General features: G+C 46.1%; 1 protein-coding gene and 1 long non-coding RNA gene across 6 annotated transcripts in view; one reads left to right on the top strand and one right to left on the bottom strand.

The window, feature by feature from the left end:
• The window catches only part of LOC139746315 (uncharacterized), a 174,368-nt gene that overhangs the window by 733 nt on the left and 152,044 nt on the right, over positions 1 to 21,591 (bottom strand). For all 4 annotated transcript variants that reach the window (XM_071657442.1, XM_071657444.1, XM_071657441.1 and 1 more), the window contains one exon: positions 154 to 370. In XM_071657442.1, coding sequence (XP_071513543.1) covers positions 154 to 370 — 217 coding nt within the window. The remainder of the gene's footprint in view (positions 1 to 153; positions 371 to 21,591) is intronic.
• Positions 1 to 21,591, top strand: part of LOC139746316 (uncharacterized) — a 146,326-nt gene that overhangs the window by 119,177 nt on the left and 5,558 nt on the right. The window lies entirely within an intron of this gene.

The raw sequence follows: 21,591 nt of genomic DNA, 5'->3' as shown, positions 1-21,591 counted from the left end.
AACAAATAACGGAAGATTAGTTACTTGTTTTACGATAAATTAGGCTTCAATCAGAGCATTACTTTTGTGGACTCTAGATACTACGCAAAAACTTGTCCAACCATTTAGAGAACGATTTTATCAAGGAATTCGTTTTCCGAGAGAGATAATTACCTTCCTGTAGTGCGCCAGACGCGGCTGCTTGGCCCTGGGGGAAGACCGTCTTAACGAAGATGCCCATGGAGCCCTTGGGAGAGTCCGTACCTCCGACGATGCTGAAGCCTAGGGAGCGATGACCGGGACCTTTCTCGAAGATGACCGTTCTGATCTGGAAGGTCACCTCCCGCTTCTGGCGGGGCAGGGTGCAGAAGCTGGGCTGATGACCATCACCCTGGAATAATGAAAACAAAACGTTAGTATTATTCCTGTCCTCATCGAGGGGAAATTACATCATTTCCATCGTTAGTTATGACTGACCGAAAGTCATGGCAGAGACTCAAACATCCAAGTCTCACTCCGGTCCAAAGAAAAAAAAAAAATCCCAAGTATTGATATTTTTCAGTGTCACTTGGGACTTGTGACCATAATGTCACTTATCGAGAAAACAATTTTCACACCCACATCCCTCCATCCCAAAATGACAATTATATTGAGTTCTCGTAATATTAAGATGCGACATCATCAAAATCAGCATACGACGAGAAACTCACGTACAAGCGGAATTTGAAAATTCTTTTGAGCAAGTGTGAGCAAGAGCGACACCGCCCGAGACATGACGAAGCTTAAAACGTACCAGAGGCAAGAGAAATATAGTTCGTTATGTCTGATCACTAAGGCAATCAGCCATGACTCATCAAACCAAACTCAGCCGGTATCCAGCCTCGGCCCTGACCCCGCCCGATGATTTCCAAGAAACTACAAAAAAACCAGTCTAGTCCATTCAATTCACAGTCAACAGACGCCCTCTAAATATTGCAATGGGGTCAACCGAAGCGTTACACAATGCAGGCATTTTGTTTTATGCGACTGTCACACTCAAACTTCAACAGCAAATAGTTTGTCAACGAATCCGGTCCCCGTCATCGGACCTCTTCCTAAACCACAGAAAAACAAGTGACCACTAATGGCAAAATTACTCCACACGTTAACAATTATTCTAATACAATAACCGTAAAGCAAAAAAGATTAAGCAAATCGAAAACCAGCCGTGATACTTCTGGGTAAGGCGAACTCCCAAAATTTTATAATTCACCCGACAGCCTATCAAAGTCTAGCAAGCTTTGGTTGGAGTAATCCCTTGCTTATCGCATTTATCATGCACCATCTTGCGACACGCACTAACTCATTCGCTACCCTATACATGATGAGTTTTCCGGAGTTCATGAAATCATTAACTTGAATCATCAATCCTTTTATCAAATATTCATATTCATTGTACATATTCCGTATTTGTTGTTTTAAAAGGGACAAAGCCACCAACACCCCAACATTACAATCCCTATCAATGGAACTCACTTCAATAATAGTAATTATTATAACGACGGACACATGTTTCCTCATAAAAGTCGACTGTGGCGCGTTGCGGGCAACAGGTTCAAGGAACATGACTACGGCTTACGGCGGGTTCCGGGGACTTCCACATGCTTGTTGGGCCGGCTCCAGCCAGCCACGTTTTGCCTCACCCACAATACCTTATCATCTGTAGGAAGTATATATATATATATATATATATATATATATATATATATATATAAACTATCCTCATAACCTCAATGTATATATTATCCATGGCCGATACTGACGAAACGTGTTACGGATGAGCGTAATATGAGGCACCACACAGGTGTACAACGTTCATAAACATATGTAAACTCAGTTCTAATTCCGAAGCATTTTGCCATAGTTCATGCGGACGTTCACGCGATTCTTATGTTACTGTGGTGCCCTCACCGGCTCCGCCTATTTCCTCCCCCAAGCCCCCTGCTCAGCCAAGGAAGACAATGAAGGGAAAACGAGGCCGCTGCTTCCTCCTTTCCAGTGCAACACGGTCGTGAGAATGTGACCAACGAGAGCTATTAAAAAGGTTGTCATAAAAAACGGAAGGCTAGCGTGCTCATCTGCCCTAGACTTGAAGTTAATAACTATACGTCTACGTTCACTCAAACGTAAATTACAAAATTTGTCAGCCACAATTAATGTAATTAAAGAGCAAGGCAGTCGAACGAACTACCACAAATATACTACCAGTACCACAATAAACGACCATCTAGTATATACTCAGATACAAACAAAAAATGGTTTGCAATTCTCAGCAACTTGACCACTACCGCTATCTGGGTAATGCCGTCGTGTCAGCTTGACAAAACCACCGAAACTGAGTCGCCAGGAACAGGTAGGGCAAGCAGAAGCGTTACTGCACCCTAGCAGATCCGCTCAGTCAAATTCCTGCGGTTGAAGCACAGTTGGCATTCCGTGTCTTACTGGTCACAATCCAGAACATTCCGTCATGCGCTGCCATCACTCCTTAAGCCGGCGCCTTTTAAACGGACTTTCTCACATGATATACAATTTTCTACATCAGTTTAATTCATTATTTCACTTGATATATATGACAGTGAACAGGTATCCCAAAGCTAGTTTACCGTGGGATGGTGGATACCTTAGAAACAAAACTCGAGCGTACCATCTGATTCAACACGCGTTTTTGTAATAATAGGGCGTCGTTACTGCGGTAGTAATGGCTTAGGGAACAACGGGTTTGGCTGAAATGTGCGACCAGGATTTGTTGTGCCGTTGGCGCGTCGAGGTCGTGGTGGGCCTGAAGCCTAGCCAGGTGGCCTGCGCGCCACACCAACCTTGACCAGTACGGCCCATTGAATCCAACCAACACGCAAACACTGTTGATCCCAGTCTCCCAATCTTTGTCTAACAGTTCATAGAGCTACTTAGCACACAATCAAACTGTAAATCCAAAAAATTCGTTAATGAATGTATTATATATATAATATATAATATATATATATATATATATATATATATATATATATATATATATATATATATATATATATGAGACTTTCCACATCTAATAAGTATCATACAAAAATGAATATAAAACTAATAACAGCCGCAATAACGCAGAGGAACAAAGAAGTAGAGATGAGTTAAATCCATAATACAACAACGCAAGAAGTTATTTTTAAGGTGAATGAAGGAAGCGTAGGACATGGCCAAGGACGGAGATGAAAACACAAGATAGACGGATCGTTAAAGAGGAGGAGGAGGTAAGAGTGGTGGAGGACAGTGATGAGGGTGGGGTAGAACTGACGCCCATTTTGGTATAATGAGCGGTGGTGTTCGCTAGACCTTGAGAAGTTCCCCTCCGGCATACAGTATCAAGCCAAACCCTCTCCCTCCCCACACAGCCAACAACTCCTACGCTACATAATCCTACCGGCGTTAAAAAATAAAAAGCCTATATCCATCCTACGCTAGGGTTCCCATCTCGAAAACTCTTGAACTATTAAAGGAAGTTAAAAATTCACCTTCAGGGACACATCATTCAAAATACCGAGTGGAAATTCATCAAACATGTTCATACTTATAAAACCAGTTATAATTTACCCTCACGTTTAAATTCCTGTCCTGTGAGTTTCCCCGTTTCCTTAAGACTTTGACTGCGTTACCTGGCGTTGAGTCATAGAGCCATATGTAGAACCATCAAATATGTCCCGACCCTCCATACCGCCGTGAGACATTGTTTACCATATTAACAGAACAGGCCAGACGGAGGGGCATTAACGTAAAGGGTCAGCATCACTAAGGAACATCAACATAAAGGGTAATTATCACTTAGTGCTTGTTCGCAACTGCGAGGGCATTCCAACAGCACGTGGCAGGACACAAGACACCATTTGCATAGTAAATACCTGTTACTGTTGATAATGTCGAGGAACGCCACAAACCCGTGTTCATGCGAGAACTATCTAAGAATTACATTTTTACTTATTTTTTTCCAAACCTAATGATTTATATATTGAACAACCGTGTAAACACACACACGATACATTTAAATGAGGTTATGAGACGAAGCAACATCAGTAAAACTCTTCCCCTTAACACCGACCACACATACGGTTGTGAGCGTTGAGAACCTTTCTTGGCAACATGCGTTTATTCAAGCCTGCTGACGCACAAGAAACAAGTCTGATGTGAATTAATCATCACCATCACGTGCACTTTACTTGGCATGATTAACGTAATCACAATTGTGATTATTAACTACAACTCCAAAAGGATCCGTCGAGTGTATCTCGACACCCATTACCCTTTTCACACCCGCTAACTCTACACAAAACCACTAATTGGATTTTCCTTTCACGTGCTCCCAAATTTGACCTCTCCTGACCTCAGACCAGCAGAATATGACCCGTCTTTGACCTTGCAGTGCAGTAAGATGATTCATGGTATCCACATTACCCAGCACAAGCCAGCAAGTCTTCCTGTAGTGGTATGTTTTCCTCCGGGGTGCCAACGCGTTTAATTGGTTCGTCACACACTAAACCTAGTGCGGCTCTCTGGTATGATGGCGTGACCCCTGACCTGACCCTTGGGTCAACAATGTTTACTCAGATGTTCAAACACACGCACCGTTTGTGATGGTTTGGGTGAATGGCACATAGGACTAAGGGGTGGGTAGGTGGAGGCAAGCACAGAACCTAAAGTGGGTACAATACATGGTCACAGCAGGGAGCTAGGTGGGGCCAAGGTACCCACAGGGGCCCCTCGTCAGGACAACAGTGACCCTGGTGACGGAACAATTAAGAATCATGGTGGCTTTGGATGAATATGTTTACTTACAGAACATCAAGAGAGGGAAAAGTGAAAATAACAGGATGTCTTAAACGAGTCAGGTCATAAGGCAACGTCACCATGCCCAAGAAGGTCGTGACTTTGTGCTTCAGGTCAACATACCGTGGTACTGGAAAGGATTAAGTTAATGATGTATCCGTCTGTGAAGGATACTGCACAGCTCCGGCTGAGGAACCGACATGGGTTGTATGGTATGTACTGTGGTTCTACAGCCGCCAAGTTATCCCTAGGGAGGGTGGATTTTGGCAAGCCTCACTCACGAGGTTCTCTCCTGCAGCAGAAGGTCCTGCAGCCAAGGTCCTTCTCAGCCATATCCCCTAGGGATCCGTAACCACGAAGCTCTTGTCCCCGGCAACCATCTTGAAGGCCCCCCCAACACTGGCCCGCTGTTAAAAGCCACATTCTTCACGCTGTATGCGTGTGTCTGAGCTACTGTTCCTTGTGACTCGGAACACACTAAGGAGCTGCACGAATATTTGAGGATAACTAGCGTTCTATCATCACCACCGCCACCAACAAGCACATCTATCAAGAATGAACATCAGACACATCATCAACACGATCATCATCCCCGGCACTACATCTCTTCAACCCACCCTCACCCCAGTCATTATCAAGCCCCATCCTCCTACACCACAAAAAGCTAAACAGCACAAGCATAAAAGTGGATCACAAAGAGAGGCAATTTCCTCCTATCCTCTGCGGCCCCATCAATAAACGTGTATAAACCGCGGCACCATTACGCTGATACACGTCTTCCACGCCACCCCACAGCTTTTCCACGCTGCTTACTGAATATGAGAACACACACAAGTTATAGAACAACCACCATCCTGGCACAACACAATCTCATCACCTGCACCTCCGCACCAGCGGCGTCAAGTGCGGTAGAAAAGGAAAACGTCATGCCCGGGCCAACTCCCCTCACTGAAACTCTACCTTCAGCGTAACCTCTGACTCCTCACGGGCCGGGTCAGGGGTCAGGTAGCGTTACTTCCGTCTTCTAGTGTCCCTAGGGATATATATTCTTATAGCGTTCGGAGCTGAGAGCACTTTGTGTTAACCATCAATACCTTAAAGTTAACTGAAGCAAATGGAATTACTCCGAAACATTGTCATAACTTACAGTTGTCGGAATATGAGAAAATTACGTCTTAACATACATGCACGTATGCTGGTCGTCGCCGCCCTCCACCACCACCATCACACACAAATAACTCCTCAGTGCTGACCTCACTAGCCTTGTGGCACCGTCAGCAAACTGGACATAATCAACAGCAGGACGGGCGGTAGCAACAGCAGTTGTGCAGGTTTTTGAAGTGCAGCAGCTGTGAGGGTTTGCACTACAGCAGGTGTACTGTACAACCGCTGTATTTATCATCAGCACCGTAGTCTTATCCCGGGATACAACGGAATACAATCACAACCCATGGGATAACTCGGAGATACAGCTGGGGTGTTTCCCCATGACTTCCTACACCACAGGATACATCAGTAAGGCTAACGTTAAATAGCGGGATGGAGCAGTCAGCCTCGTCCCCTGCGATCCTTAGGGGTCAGGTCAAAGGCCCGGCCATCAAACACAAGGGTCTTCACGTGACGTCGTGGTTCAAGGAGTTAATCTAAAAAGTCGTACACGATCATCAGCTCACCAGATGAAGGAGGAACAAGAAATTGCTTTTAACAACAACTCGATTTCTTCATAAAACTGAAGGAAACAAGACAGTCGAGGTGAGAGAGATGACCTAATGTTTCATGAACTTGAGCACTAGTCACTGACTATTTATGAATTACTTTCGATAGTTTGTATATGACTATCGGGTGGGAGTACTCCATTCATATCCACAAGCTGTAAACAGGTATGTACTGTGTTCATAACAGGAAGGTGGTTAGTTTGAAAGACAGCGCAACACAGTAAAAAGATTGAGAAAGGAATTCCCACAAGTGGTATGAATCACATGAACCTACCACAACGATTACTGATGGTTCTGGCCTTCCAATTTCATTAAGGATATCAATTACGAAAAAAAACTGGATCACGACAGTTATTCCTGTAACTCAGAGACATGATAAATGCTTCAGTCATCTGCCATCCTGCCCTTGAGGTCTGCCAAGGTTGAGTGTCAGACGACCACAATCCCCGTCTCCGGTGGTGGAACGAGAGACTCCAAGGGACCTCGCCTGACCTCTCTCATCCGCTGGTGGGGTCCGGGAAAACCGAGGCATCACATCACGACAAGCCCTGAGGGTGGGACTACCGAGGGAAGAAGCGAGTCGACACCAACCTTCACGCTACACTGAACACCAAACAGCTTTCTGGTTCAAGGTTATACATGGGTGACCTCCCGCAGACTTGGCAGACACCGGTTACCGCAGATGGTCTACCGCAAGCCACTCGCCACGCAACACGTGACCTCCAGGAATATTTAAGTCAACTTTCAGTCCACACCCTTAACCAGGGTTATCAAAAGTACGAATATGTATAATCCACTGGAGATATAAAGAGATTTCAACCTTCCATTTTCTTCTTGCAATTTCTGGTTTCATTAATTCATATTAACAATTTGGAAAGACGTTTTAACCATTCGAATAACTGCAGTGATGCATTAACCAGTACAACTACACTTCAAAGTGTTCATTCATTGTCATCATCATGGAGCGGAATATTCCCGTTAATCAAGACTGCAAAATTTCCCGGCAAAACTGAACCCCAATCATCGATTGCCAAACTCCCGCCAAAACCGTAATGTCAAGAAAACAAGGGCCAGGCGGGCTGGCTGGCTGGCCGGCCGTCACGTTCTGCAAGCAACAGGTTTCCGACAGCTGTACCAACCCGGGGACGGCGGGGCCCCCACACACCACCTGGCGTGACTCCAGATGCCGTAAGATAGGGGGAACCTAGTGTTGCCGGGGCCGACATAACATTACTCCAGGCCCGGGGCCGTGGAGAAGCCAGTTAGAGACACTAAACCAGATTTTGCCCAACTTTCGTGACTGTATGAGGACGCCAGACACAGATATCCCGTTGTTTCGTATGCTATCAACCGTTCATTTCCTTTTTCCCACAAAACATTTTGTAGCTCCACTTCCCGCGTGCCTCTTACAGGGAAATAAACCACCTATTTCATCACTACGACCCCACAGCAAGACTGTACGACCCTTGGGTATAACTTTAGTCCAGCCTCTTACCTAACCCTGAAGGATCTGGTCAATGGCCAAGCCATCACATTATCCAAGGATCGTACCGTTGTAAAAGACAGGAAACTTTGGTAAAGTTAGTTCTACCAGTGTCTGTGGGGTACACAGGAAACATCATCAACCATAACACCTTCTGCCAAGCAGTCCCGAAGTAAACTTGAAACTAAGGAAAATGTGAAATGAAGAGTGAAAACGTACAGCCAGGTCTTGTGAGAGTGATAAATTTAAGGAGACCTCACTACCGGTACCTAGGCAAGATCATGCCCTGTGGCAGGGATTTGTGAGAGTAGTAGTTAAATATATTAACATGTTTTGGGAGAACATCTGAAAGTTTACTAATTTTCAAGGACCACTCTGGGGATCAAGGGCGAGGTGGGGTGAGCCTGAAGACTTGCGATGTGGAGGAAGAGGCACATTAAGTGGTCGGCTGGGCTTGGGAGGGAAGGAGGGGTATCCCCCACATTACTCCCGATACCCCTAAACTCCTCATCCTTCCAAACGTCTTCTCGCCTTTTTTCGTCTATCTCTGTCTTTACATCGCTGTGAACCCCTTCCTGTCTCTTTCTATCCCGTATTTTCCACCTCAACTCTCAAGAAAGAGCAAGTCGTGAGGTTACTCCTGTGTCATCATCCCCTCAATCACACCCCCAACCGGTGATAACTCTCCATCGCCTCACACTCCATTTAATCTTGAAATGCCAAAGTACGCCACTCGCATCGCCCTGGGGTATTCCACAAGCCTCGAACCTTTACACCAACAATCTTATATCAAACTTCATTGAAGACAGCCATTAAAACCAGGAATTTCCTAACAACCTGTGAACAACTTTCTAGCTTAACGTTTCGTTAAATTAAAATCTTTCCACCTGATCAATTCTAAAAGAAAAAAAAAAGTTATCCGCAAAAAGAAGTCTTCACCGTCAGCCAGGTCATCTCATGTGTTTAGATGACGTGGTTCGTGAGGTTCACCAGGTTATTACTGGCAGCTCTACGTCCTGTGTTCTGGGGGAGAGGGGTGTGTGATAATTGTAGGGTGGGGGGAAGGCTGGTCACGTGAGCAGTAAGCCAGGAGCAAGTGGGAGACGGGCAGGAGATTGATATTATGGTGCGAGAGATGAGAGAATGACAAAAGGTGATAGGAAAGAGAAAGGAAGAGACAGAGGTGATAAAGACTTGTGGTGTGTACGGAAGGTCTCCTAACACAGGAAGGTTTATGACAGAGGGTACTCCACAATACGACAATAAAGAACATAAACACACCCCGAAGGAATGGCCACACCCACACCGTCCGTACCCACGACCCATAAACACACAGAAGCGGAAGTTCCATGTTGTGGACTTAAACAGAGACAAACCTGACACTGGTCTGAAGCATTTCCCACATCACACTATTCGTGGATACAAATGACACCAGATGTTCACCATGGAAGGAACAGTGAGACTATATAATACATGAAGGGGCAACACTACACCAAAGCACAAACATTATGATAAAACAAAGATGAATTTGAATAATACATTTGCACAGTTATATGTAGACAAAGCATTTCAATCTCAGAATGGGTTACGGGTACATGGGTAGGGGGTAGGTGGAGGCAAAGTTAGAACGTACTGTGGGTACAATTCATCGACACAGGAAGGTGACACGTGGGACCAGATGGTCCTTAAACCATTACAAAGAGTGTAATGGTATTAAAAGGCATCTGTGTGAAACAAAGCAAGGACGAAGAGGAGTCTGTAAGAACCAAGATGTGGGAGGAAGACGAAAGTGCTCCGGGAGGAGAAGGGAAGGAGGGAGGGAGCCGTGAAGCAGAGACAGGATAAGGATGAGTGTGTGACGCTGGGTTAAAGAACCGTGAAGTGGAACGTAGGGAGAGCGACTAGATGGAGGGAGTTCATGCGGGAAGTGGCTGGTGTGAAGAACTCGAGAGCGATACAACCCGTGACAAGTCATGGGTCAGTCACACGACCAAAACCTGAGAGAGACTGTCACTAATGGTGCTGATGACCCCCACCTGAAGACTCCTACTCCAACCTCCGGAGGTGTCAGAAAGGACAACTTCTGGGAATGGAAGGCTACTTACGTCACACCCGGGGATAAAGACACTATTATAAGCACCTCGACACACGGGAAATAATGTTACGTTATGTTTTAACAACGGTTAAAAAACCACAAAGCTGATTCCACTGTACAGCATCAACGCTGATCCGTCGGCAACAGTTCACTGGGCTAACATCCAATTCCACCGTGCGGCGGACGACCGCCGTCGGTGTGGAGCCACGACCACGCTGGCTCACCCAAAAGCCGACCCATTGTTTATGAGCCTTTCTGTGTGTGTGTGTGTGTGTGACTGGGAGGGTCACAGGTGTGAGGTCACTAGGGGATCAAACCACAAAAACCACCACCCCAGACACGTACCACCATTATCATCAAGACTACGCTCATCTCCAACAATCCTCCCTCACAGAGGCAACACCACCACTAAACCATCCGGTCACGCAACACTCGTAGGATGGCGTGTGTGTCTCGTGCATCACAATGTCACACAACACTTCCTGGTGATGGTTGAGGCAGGCTGAGAGTTAAGCCTGTCAGGAGAGGCCATGAGCATGCACGGTAGGAACAATGAAGTAACGAGAGAACACGGGGTAACGATCGTTAAAATGGAGGTCGAGACCAGCAGGACTGACCCCCTCTTAACAGAAGACCACAGCTGACCTTGTTCCTCTCCTAACCCGACATTCGTATGGTCAACTCAGAACAACGTTAACCCCAGGAACAACTCTATACAACTTGAACTTAACTACTAATCTAGAGTCAAGCCTATAAAAGCCAGGCCAAGGTCTGTATCGTCGTAAAAAAAAATGTCACTGCTCTGTCTTTATATTTACAAATATGAATATTACAAATAACCTAAATCATGATTTAATATAACATTAAACACGAAAACCTATACCTTACTTACAACAATCAGTTTGTTTCATTTGCACTAGCCTCCTTCCACGGGTAATCAAGTTCTAGGGGTAATTAATCCAATTACTTGAACCGTTCACAAAGATATATGACCACCTCCCTCCACAGTTGCTAATCTGCCTATAAGCCAGCTAGATGTACCAGTTCTTATCTTTACTTAATTTCCTTTTACATATCAAAATAACAACCATACATTTCATGATGATCCCGCGATCTGTTCTCTACACGTATGTGTAACACTGGTCTGTTCATCAATCTCAACCCCCCCCCCCCCATCCATCTTTAAACATTATCTATCCCTTCGAAGACGCCGCGGTAACCTATCCTTCAATCTATCCTTATACATAACCTACTATCCCACTATCTATCCCTCCACATCAGCTTCTGTCTCCCCACCTACACCACGCTACCGCCCCGGGCATCCCAAGTCCTCCTTACCATGCCTTATCTCCCGAGATCCTCCCCTCCGCTTCTGTTATCCCCCATACCAGACAAATTGCCCAAGATCTTATCTCGGTCATCCGGAATACGCTCACAATCTCCATCCTCACCCTGGTATATATATATATATATATATATATATATATATATATATATATATATATATATATATATATATATATCCCTCACACATAACGCTTCTGGCTTACAGTACAGTACATATATAGAGTAAGCCTACGTAATGTAATTCCTCTTTAGTTGCTACAAACAACAGTATGACTTGTGCTCCGTTCCATAAAGATAATTCGGTTCACTACAGATAATGCTGAAGATTGCAGAGCTTCCTCCCTCACGCTGTTTTAGAAAACCCCACAAGCAGTAACTTTGGTTTCTAAACTCGTCTCTAAGAAACCTCCCGGAAGATATCAACACCCGCAGTAACTGGGGTCTCGCATCACCTGTTCTTGGAGAACCGTATAGGAAAGACCAGTACCCTGGTGGTTCTACATGCAGCAACGGGACTGAGGTAGATAAGGTCGCTATGGCCTCAGGCCTGCGGTCACTGAGGCCACGAACAGCCCTTGCGGCACCGTCTACCCCGCACACAGCCGCCGCCGAGGAACCCCCCGCCTCACAGTGATGAGTGACGACCACGCGTGGCGCTCACGTGTGGTGGGTCAGCGAGGACCCCGCGTGAGCCATACCCAACCACCAGACCTCGTCATCTGGCATTCATTTGATTCATGGATGTTTGGCTTACACATAAACACACACGGTACCTTCCCTCGACCGCTCACCCGTACACGCCCACATCCATTTGGCCCATAATCATATGTTGGGAGTCTGATCTTCCGTCATGCTTATGTAGGAGCCTCTGATTGAACGCGTCCCAGTGTCTAAGCATAAAGGGACGACTTTAGAGCACTAGAGTACGATCCCGGGTATGGTAACATTACCCTTTTGACCTGACCTTCCAGGATCACACGTCAGATTCAAGACCATCACACCTAGGGATCGTTAACGCTCGTGGTCAGGAGGGTATAACGAAGCCCGCCAACTGAGGCTGCAAATATCACGGTCGAAAACAACCGGATTCTCTCCACACACACACACACGTGCGAGCAGCGACCACCCGGCCCGCGGTCTGCTCAGCCGTGCACGTGCAAGGCGCGTGTCTATGGTAAGGGGTGGATGCAAGATGCAAGCAGGTGTGTGTGTGTATATATATATATATATTTTTTTTTTCTTTCTTTTAAACTATTTGCCATTTCCCGCGTTGGCGAGGTAGCGTTAAGAACAGAGGACTGGGCCTTTTTTGGAATATCCTCACCTGGCCCCCTCTGTTCCTTCTTTTGGAAAATTAAAAAAAAAAAAAAAAAAACCGAGAGGGGAGGATTTCCAGCCCCCCGCTCCCTCCCCTTTTAGTCGCCTTCTACGAAACGCAGGGAATACGTGGGAAGTATTCTTAATCCCCTATCCCCAGGGATAATATATATATATATATATATATATATATATATATATATATATATATATATATATACCAGATAACAATAATGAATGTATTTCAGTAAGGTAAGTCTAAACTGCGGAGGTTATTTGTCTTAAGAGTCCCCGTTACATCAGTATGGTACGGTGGTACGTGTACCGCCTGCGGTACAGTGTGGGTCGTGGACCACATGAACTGACACACCCAAGAAATTCGCACCCACGTTGAGGACAACGGCAGGGGACTCAACTGGACTACAGCATATAAAAAAAAAAAGCTTAAAAGGTAGAAACAGATGAATGTGGTACACTACAGCAATAACAATGTGAACGAAGTAAGAATGTAGAGAACAAGACCAAAGCAAGAGATAGGTGAGGCATACGATGATGTCACTTTGGAAAGTCCTATACACAAGAGACGTCCTTCACCACAAGTGGCTAAGGAGGCGAGTCCTTCAAGTACTCTCCCTCTCCGGACGTAAGATTAGCTAAAAAGTCTTCTTCTGGGATGTAACCCAGCAGGAAGCGTGGAGAAGGACGCGTCCATACGGGAGGATACAAGCCATTGCGACAACGCCGTACAACAAACTCCGGATGGGTCAACCCATCGTTAGGTCGACCTGCTGCAGGTGTTATGAAAGACAGGAAACTTTCTGTAAGATAATACGTCATAAGACCAGGAGGAGCTCCTTGCTACACATCCAGGGTGGTGAGAAACATTACACATCCGAGGGTCATCATGAATGGGAAACGACTGACACCATAAAGCAGAGAGGAAGTTTTTGATACAAGATACTGGGAAGTTGTTGTATACGGCTGGTACTCTCTGTTACAGTATTACCTTAACAATATTATAAAATCCATTGCGAATTCCAAAGTGTACAATCTATCAAGCAATCCTGGACAATATGACATGGAAGTATATGATCCGTAACCTACTTCACCATGTTGAGCACAAACCTTCGATCCTTAGGGGATGACGGTCTGGCAAATGACCTGACCCTCAAGCGTCGCGTCTAAGGCTAGGCCATATTATATCCAAAGGTCAACCCGTTGTGTTCAGAATGTGTGTGACCTGACCTGACCGCTAATAGTCCAAAGAGCAAATTAGGACTTAACTGCGTGTTGCCTACCCCGAGGGAGGCCATATCTTGGCACACCCGTCACGTGTTGTGTGTTGTGGCCTGGAAGATATTTGTGTCTGGTAAACCCAGAGTGAGGAAACCTCACCTGGCACAGTGACTCACACGTCCGAGGCCACAACCAGCCAGCTGATAGCTTTGTCTTCTCCACACTTTATGGCCATACACGAGTAACTTAATGAGTAGAGGGGTTTTAGTTTCATACGAACGTTGGGTGTATCATTTTTAAGACGTTCGTGCTTTACTACTGGCTGTTATACATGTAAACCAATCACCCGTGCAAGTAATGGGTCAGTTTTTCTAGTCCATTAAACGAGACGTTACGATCCTGAGCACGGATGACCCGACCCTTAACGGTCAAGTCAGAGAGGAAGGTACCATACCCGAGTGTCGTGTCGTCAGGGTGAGGAGGTTCCAGCCATTTTTAGTTGGTCGAGTCATCATGACTCAAAACTTTTCAGGAAAAGGAAATCACATCGTGCCAACATATTCATAAGGCAGGGCGGGGACCACAGTGCCACAGCCAGTGTGTGGTCATCCCTGGCGCCAGTGCCGCTGCCGCTACCCTGCTGGGTGCCATCATCACCCATGACTCACTTCCGACTGACCCAGTACCGTCCACAAAACTCACAAACTTGCTCACTATAATAACTCGTGGCCATCCAGTACACCCCAGGCCGATTTCTCTCACCTTCCTTAATCTGGTGATGATAATTTCTGATACCTAGTTTTCTTTCCCGTTTTCATAAAGTAGCGTTAGGAATCAACAAATGGCCTTACTTGCATACTTCTAACCTGCGAAGTGCCGCAGTAAATAATAATAATACATAACTTTCACTTAAAAGGGAGAATCTGTGGTAAGAAGGCACAGGAGAGAACTTGCGGTTTCCGAGATGGTTTCTCATTGTGGTAAACAGAGAGGGAAGCGGCAAGCGTCCTTGCGGTGTTCCACCAGCATGTCCGGCCAGGCCACTGTGTGGCCAGTGGACTGTAGTTGAGGCTTTGTTCTACCGAGGCCATGGAGAGGCAGACCGCTGCCACACATATACACACTCCCTACTTTCTCCTCTTGTGTTCAACTAAATTACCACTAATATCTCCCTGGCTTATGATGTACCATAACCATTGTAAAATGGGCTAACTGTTTCCCATTCTCCAAAATGCCTTTTATATACTACTATATTTTCGTTTGATCTATTGATAAAAATGTGCAAATATCCAAGATTATACCCTTTAGTATTTCTTAGTTCTGACAATAAATCGCCGACATCCTGAACACACACACGCAAACGGTTCTACATACATACCACTAAAGTATCGCTACAACTATATTATCAGCTGTCACTGTAACACCACAAATATCCATTAATGCCAATCTGGCGGGACATGCTCGACTCCCTCCAACCTAGCAACACTCACGCACGTTACAATGACCACCCCTTCAACAACTTCAAACTTGAGGGTCGTCGAAATCGTTAAACTCATGAATGGAATGGTTTCCCTTTATATTTCCTCCCTGTCAGATCACCTTCCTGAACATAACCGCAAAATACCCGCAGCGAGCCAACCAACACAGCTCCCCGCCACCCAGACCTTACTCCAAGTGTGACTAACTAAACATCAATACAATCCTTCATGGTGTCTCCTCTCCCCACCACCCTCCCTCTGGCCTTCACTGATGCAATAGTCTGGTTCAGTAAGAAACATTCTCTGGAGACCGACTGATCATTGAGAGTTATGTGGAACGGCAGACTTGGTTATGGACGAGTAACTCAGGCAGGGAAGGTGGATAACGTGCATCAACGATCGAACTCCAGAGAAGAAACATGATCGTGTGTCGTGCTGTGTCTGCTGGTAGGGGGGCCGGCGGGCAGCGGGACTGGCCAAGCAGGAGGCGCCGCACTTCTCACACACTTCAAATCTATCCCTGGACGACACCACGTGATGTCTTAAGTACCCTAAATACGCCTGTGATATCTCCAATGACTCGCATACACACATTCCCGACGTAAAATGTCAGGTATATAGGCATCCAGAATGATCTGAGACACAACACAGAGGACGGAGGTCACAGAGGAGGGCAGAGTGACCTCCCTTCACCTTGGGTCACCGTATGATGGATCAGCACGACCCCTTGCCAAACACCCTCCGGCCAAAGGGCGACATGTCACAAACACTCGTTACGGGGGGAAGAGAGAGACAGGAGAGGCTGTTCCAAGCGTGGAAGACTAGTGACGAGCCCCAAGGGAATATTTGTGCCTCTGGCTTTGGCTTACTGAGGCAAACACCATTCCACTGGAAGTTAGTTAGGTAGATTAGTATCCGCACCGTCCCAGTTTCACAGGTCCAGTAAATGTCAGCATACGGACCGTTCCGGCGTTTCACAGGTACGTTAAATGTCAGTACCCGGACCGTTCCAGTAGTTATACCAACATCTATCGAATATATTTCGGTAAAAACTGGTGTGTAGAAAGACAAAATGATAGGGAAGTTCTGAGGTGAAGACAGGAAGGGGAAGAAATAACGTTACACTAAAAATAACAGATGGAGAAATGGACGTCCTAGTCACAAAGAAGCAATGTGATGACTGAGAAGACGAGAACTCTAGCAAGAAGTAACTCCCATCAGTACGTCTTGGCCTTCCAGTAAAGTGTATGGTTCTGGGATTGACCCTGGATCCACTCATACAGAGGTACATATCACTGTTTCTCTAGGCAGCTGTCGGGATATCTCTATTTACATTAAGATGGGTTGCTGTAATCCGGTTGTTTATCATTTTTTCCATCCATCAACAGTATGAGAGCGTTAGGGGTAAAATGAAATGGTGTTGTGCAGTAAAATGTTCCTTTACGTTTGTCATTTGTCTGATGTAGAGACGATTTGCAATACCGACTTACTATAGCAGTTTGAGGTGGTCAGGATCTCGTCAGTAGGAGGGAGGGTCCTTAACCCCAGGAGGGAGAGAGGAAGGGGTATCGCAGCATCCTAGCCCCTCTACCCCCTGAAACAAAGGACACCTCCAACGCCCATACCACCTCACCCCGCCATCCCATATAAGACCCTCTAGCGAGATATCTCGCCAGGACTCGATTCACTTATGCCCGCCTCCTCCTTCTTACCTTACATTTTCTCCGCAGACGTCTTACTCGTATCTAATCTCATCATTACACGAGAAACATATGCGGCGACCGCTACGCGCTAACCCTAGCTCTTCCTAAAGCAAGACCAAATTGTAGGTATTCTCAATATCTCCATCCACTTCTCTATAACATGAAACCATTTATAGTTCAGCTGTTCACCCAGACCAAGTTGAGGTTCAACATGATCCCACGTCCTACAGTACAGAGTGGAAAAATATATATTTTTTTTCTACCGTGTTCCTCAATCAGCACACCGATCACCTGACGCAGTAGTGTGTAGCTTGGCTCCGCTCCGCTAAATCTGAAGTACTAACGGCCGATCACTGCGCCGGAACTGAGCAAAAACCGCACAGAAATGCGGTGAACAGCACGGAGCCTACGGTTTACGCTCTGCCAACAGCGATGACAGTGAAACGGTAAACCGCAAGAGACGTCACAGTGACGAAGACAACAACCATAATTACCACAACCTATGGAAAACCACGACGAACGCGTTCATACAAAAAAGGACAATTACAGATTTAGTAGCGAGGAAGAAAACAGCCACAGCGTCTACAGGAACCCAGCAACATAAAGCCAGACAAACGGTTGGCAGTACCAACAACAGAGGCAGGGTAAGCCACGCTGACAGATACTAACTTACTGTTGATCCCGGACACATAACACACACACACACACATTGACCCTCGTGATCTAACGCTGTACAACACCGACACATTAGGGATTACAACACGACACGTTACGCCTACACCCGCATGTTAACACCAAGCACGGCGACATGATCCCTGGGTATGGAGGCCTGTCCTCTGATCTGATTCCAAATGGTGAGATCGTAGGCCGCCCATCATACCCTAAGGGTCGTACTCAAGAGGTTAAAGGGCTTTTGCAACTTCCATCACTGGGCTAAATATGGCCCAGGTCCGTTGTTGGCTTTCGTAAACATCACCAACAACTGTGTTAATGCAACAGGCGTCATGCATAATGCAACAAGTGTCATGCATGAAATGTGCTGGACGCTCCCCGCACCGGTCATGGTATGTGGTAACATTTCTTAGGTAATAACAGCGAGGACGCCCACACCGCCATCACCACCTGAGTGTGGCAGAGGAAGATTCTGCACCGCCGTGAGAACATACGCCAGGTGTTCACAGCAGGATCTAACAATAATCATAAAGTATTTACCAAGGCTTACACGGTATCAACACTATACCAGACTTACATAGCCTCTGCCAATGCTTAATATCTACCGATGCTCACTCAGTGCCCACCACTGTCTACAGTCTTTAGTAAAACAGGCAAATGTACACAAGTATTTTTTTGGCACCGACTCAATCGATTCCACATCGCCAGGCGTCTGGTTTGACCTCGCCGCTCTAGGTACTCCTATACACTACTGCTCGTAGACGCATTTTAAAACTTAGTAAACCGGTCAGTGAAACTCGAGGGTACGAATTCCTTGGCGACTAATCTGATTAACCTTATTTGACCATACTGGCGTTTTAGTAAAACTTGCGAAGTATTCTGATCAGCCGGAGAGAACACATAAATCAATCAGTCAGGAGGTCACAAGCAGTTGGCACCGAGATAATATAACACGGATCACCTCAAAATTACGTCAGACCAGCTGATCCATGCCAGGGTATAGAATCAACTCATCTGTCACCCATGGAGTCACCTAATCCATGCCAATAACCAGGAAATCAGCCGATCAATATCAAAGCTGTTGGGACTCGGCTGACCTACCAAGCACGGTATCAGGTGATCAGTGTCAACACGCACGGAATCACTTGATCCATGTTAACACGCTGCCAGGTACTCACCGTGTAGGTGTCAGGGCTGAGTAGGTGCTGTTCCGCCGGCTCGTGCGACACACTCGTCGCCCTCCGCGACTTCCTCTTGTGTGTTGAGGTCACGGACAGGGCAGCCAAGGCCCTCCTGAGTTCTTCCTCACACTCGAAGCAGCTGGTCCCCAGAGTCGGCGATCTAGGAGGCGAGGGTGACATTCTGAGACCTTGAAAGCTCTTCCTCGACCCTCGAGACAGACGGGGCGAATGTGAATGACTTCGGTAGGGACGGGTCGTCCTCGAGTCGTGGTGGTGGTCCTTCAGACCGGGGAGGGCTTCCTCCTCCTCAAGCACCACCTCCAGCCTCGGCACCTCCGCCAGGCTACAGCACATCATCATGGCTGGAGGGCGTCTCGTCACCAAAACCACTCTCAGAGTTCGAGTCTTTCGCTAAGGACCTAAAAAAATATGTCGTCAAAGTTTTCTGCAGAGAATCAAGACTGTGCGAAGCCTTTCTTGTACCTCGAAGTCTGAGTGTGTCGTGGCACTTGACGTGTAGGTCAGTGGAGGGATTACACGATCCGTACGTTCATTACGTGTAGAGGACACATACCAGGCAAATATACACCTTGACAGTTCACGCTACGACAGCTGGGCACCGTCTAATCTGTCCAACCAAACGCATCCGTCTTAAATAAGCCGGCTGTCGAAACATCGGATGTGACGTCACCTTCCCCCCCCCCCCCCTCCGCCTCAGGCACTACTGTGGCACTTACAGCCAACTGCCCTCACTATGTCGAGCCAATGGGACGTGCACCAACATGACGTGGACACGACTACTTCAACCCGAATAGACGCGGACACAACCAAGGTTACAGCCCATCCCATAACAGCAGCAGCAGTGGTCAATAGGCCAACATGTCCTGCACCCCCGGGCGTACATTAAACTCATTTCCTCTATATATATATATATATATATATATATATATATATATATATATATATATATATATATATATATAATCAAGAGTCGCATGACGGTCGTCACTGCTTTCTCAACGAAGGGTTCGTATTTGGGACCCTCGAGCAGGACGTTGCGACGGGGAGGAGGTCCCGTAAACTGTGACCTACACCATGAGGGGGGGGGGGGGGGGCACACATGACCAACATAATACGTACTTCCCTCACAGGCGTTGCCAACCTAAGCTTCTGACGATCTGGGTCAGACAGTAATAAAGAAACCTGCAGCTGCAGCAAGAAAGACAGCCGAGGCAGCAAACTGCAGGCGACGAATCACTCCTGTGGACACTACAGCACTGCAGTGCAGGGTTAGGGGGCAACAATGTAGTGGTGGTAGAGATGTATGAGTGAGTAGACAGGTAGGAAGCATCAATGCAGGGCTTAACCACTGATGAAGGGGCCACTGTAGTCTGGTAAGAACGACCAAACTAGTTCTGTAGCAGTGATGTAAGTGTTGCTGTAGAGCGAGATTATGAAGCCCGTGAAAGCGAAGCATTATGATCCTCTCTCTCTACTGAGGAAAGACGCAGACGGAACAGTAAGTGAAGAGAGGTCAAATAGACGACTCCCAGTCTGGCCTTGACCCGGATACACGGCCACCCCCGAGGTCATACTCCTGTGGGGGTCCCTCTCATAACTCTCCAGCACACTCCCCCTCACTCACCGCCCATACCAGGCTCTTACAACCGGCTGACGTAACCTCTACTTAACCCGCCACAACAAAGATCTCAGAGGCTGAATAAATCTTACGTCTTCCCTATACTTACATCACCAGCATATTATGGACAAATATTAAGATTCCCTACAAAACCAACAAATTTCTTAACGTTATATATATATATATATATATATATATATATATATATATATATATATATATATATATATATATATATATATATGCATTAATATCATCATCAGACATACATCAGGTGACAGACAAAGGACATCACTAGATCGATACGTGACGTCAGTAGACGAACACAAAATAGTCAATACATTAACAATAAATACAGTGAAGTAATAAACACCACAATGCATGGAGACGATGGGCGTAGCAGTGAAAGTGAAGGTTATCTACTGATGCAGAAAGTTGTGCGGGGAAGCAGGCAACCCCCCCAACACCCGACCTGGTGCTTGCTGTTATGAAAGGTAAGAACATCTACAGTTTTAATAAGTATTACAAAGATGAGGAAAGGACCAGACCCTGAATCAACTAGGTCTAAACAAAAAATTCACATATCACGCTTGTATAAACAAAATCCGGATGACAATTTAATGTCAAATCAACAAAACAATGTTATTTCCGAGCCTGACACTACTATTATATAACTACAAGACAGAATTACGAACAAACTATTACAATCACAACAAGTGCTCACAAGACATATATCGTGTTCGGCAGCTTGACCCATCCTGACGACGGAACTTGCTCGGGGGAGAAAGGGGTATATTTCCCGCCAGGGTCTACACTGGAATAACATCCTCTCCCGGCGTCGTCTGCTGCTCAAAAATAAAATAATAACTTGTCACTTTTCGAAAAGAGAGCCTCT

This window comes from Panulirus ornatus, chromosome 64, assembly GCF_036320965.1.
Source record: "Panulirus ornatus isolate Po-2019 chromosome 64, ASM3632096v1, whole genome shotgun sequence".
Classification (NCBI taxonomy): Eukaryota; Metazoa; Arthropoda; class Malacostraca; order Decapoda; family Palinuridae; genus Panulirus; species Panulirus ornatus.
The sequence above is the reverse complement of the archived record's forward strand: the minus strand, read 5'-3'. Positions and strand labels throughout refer to the sequence as shown.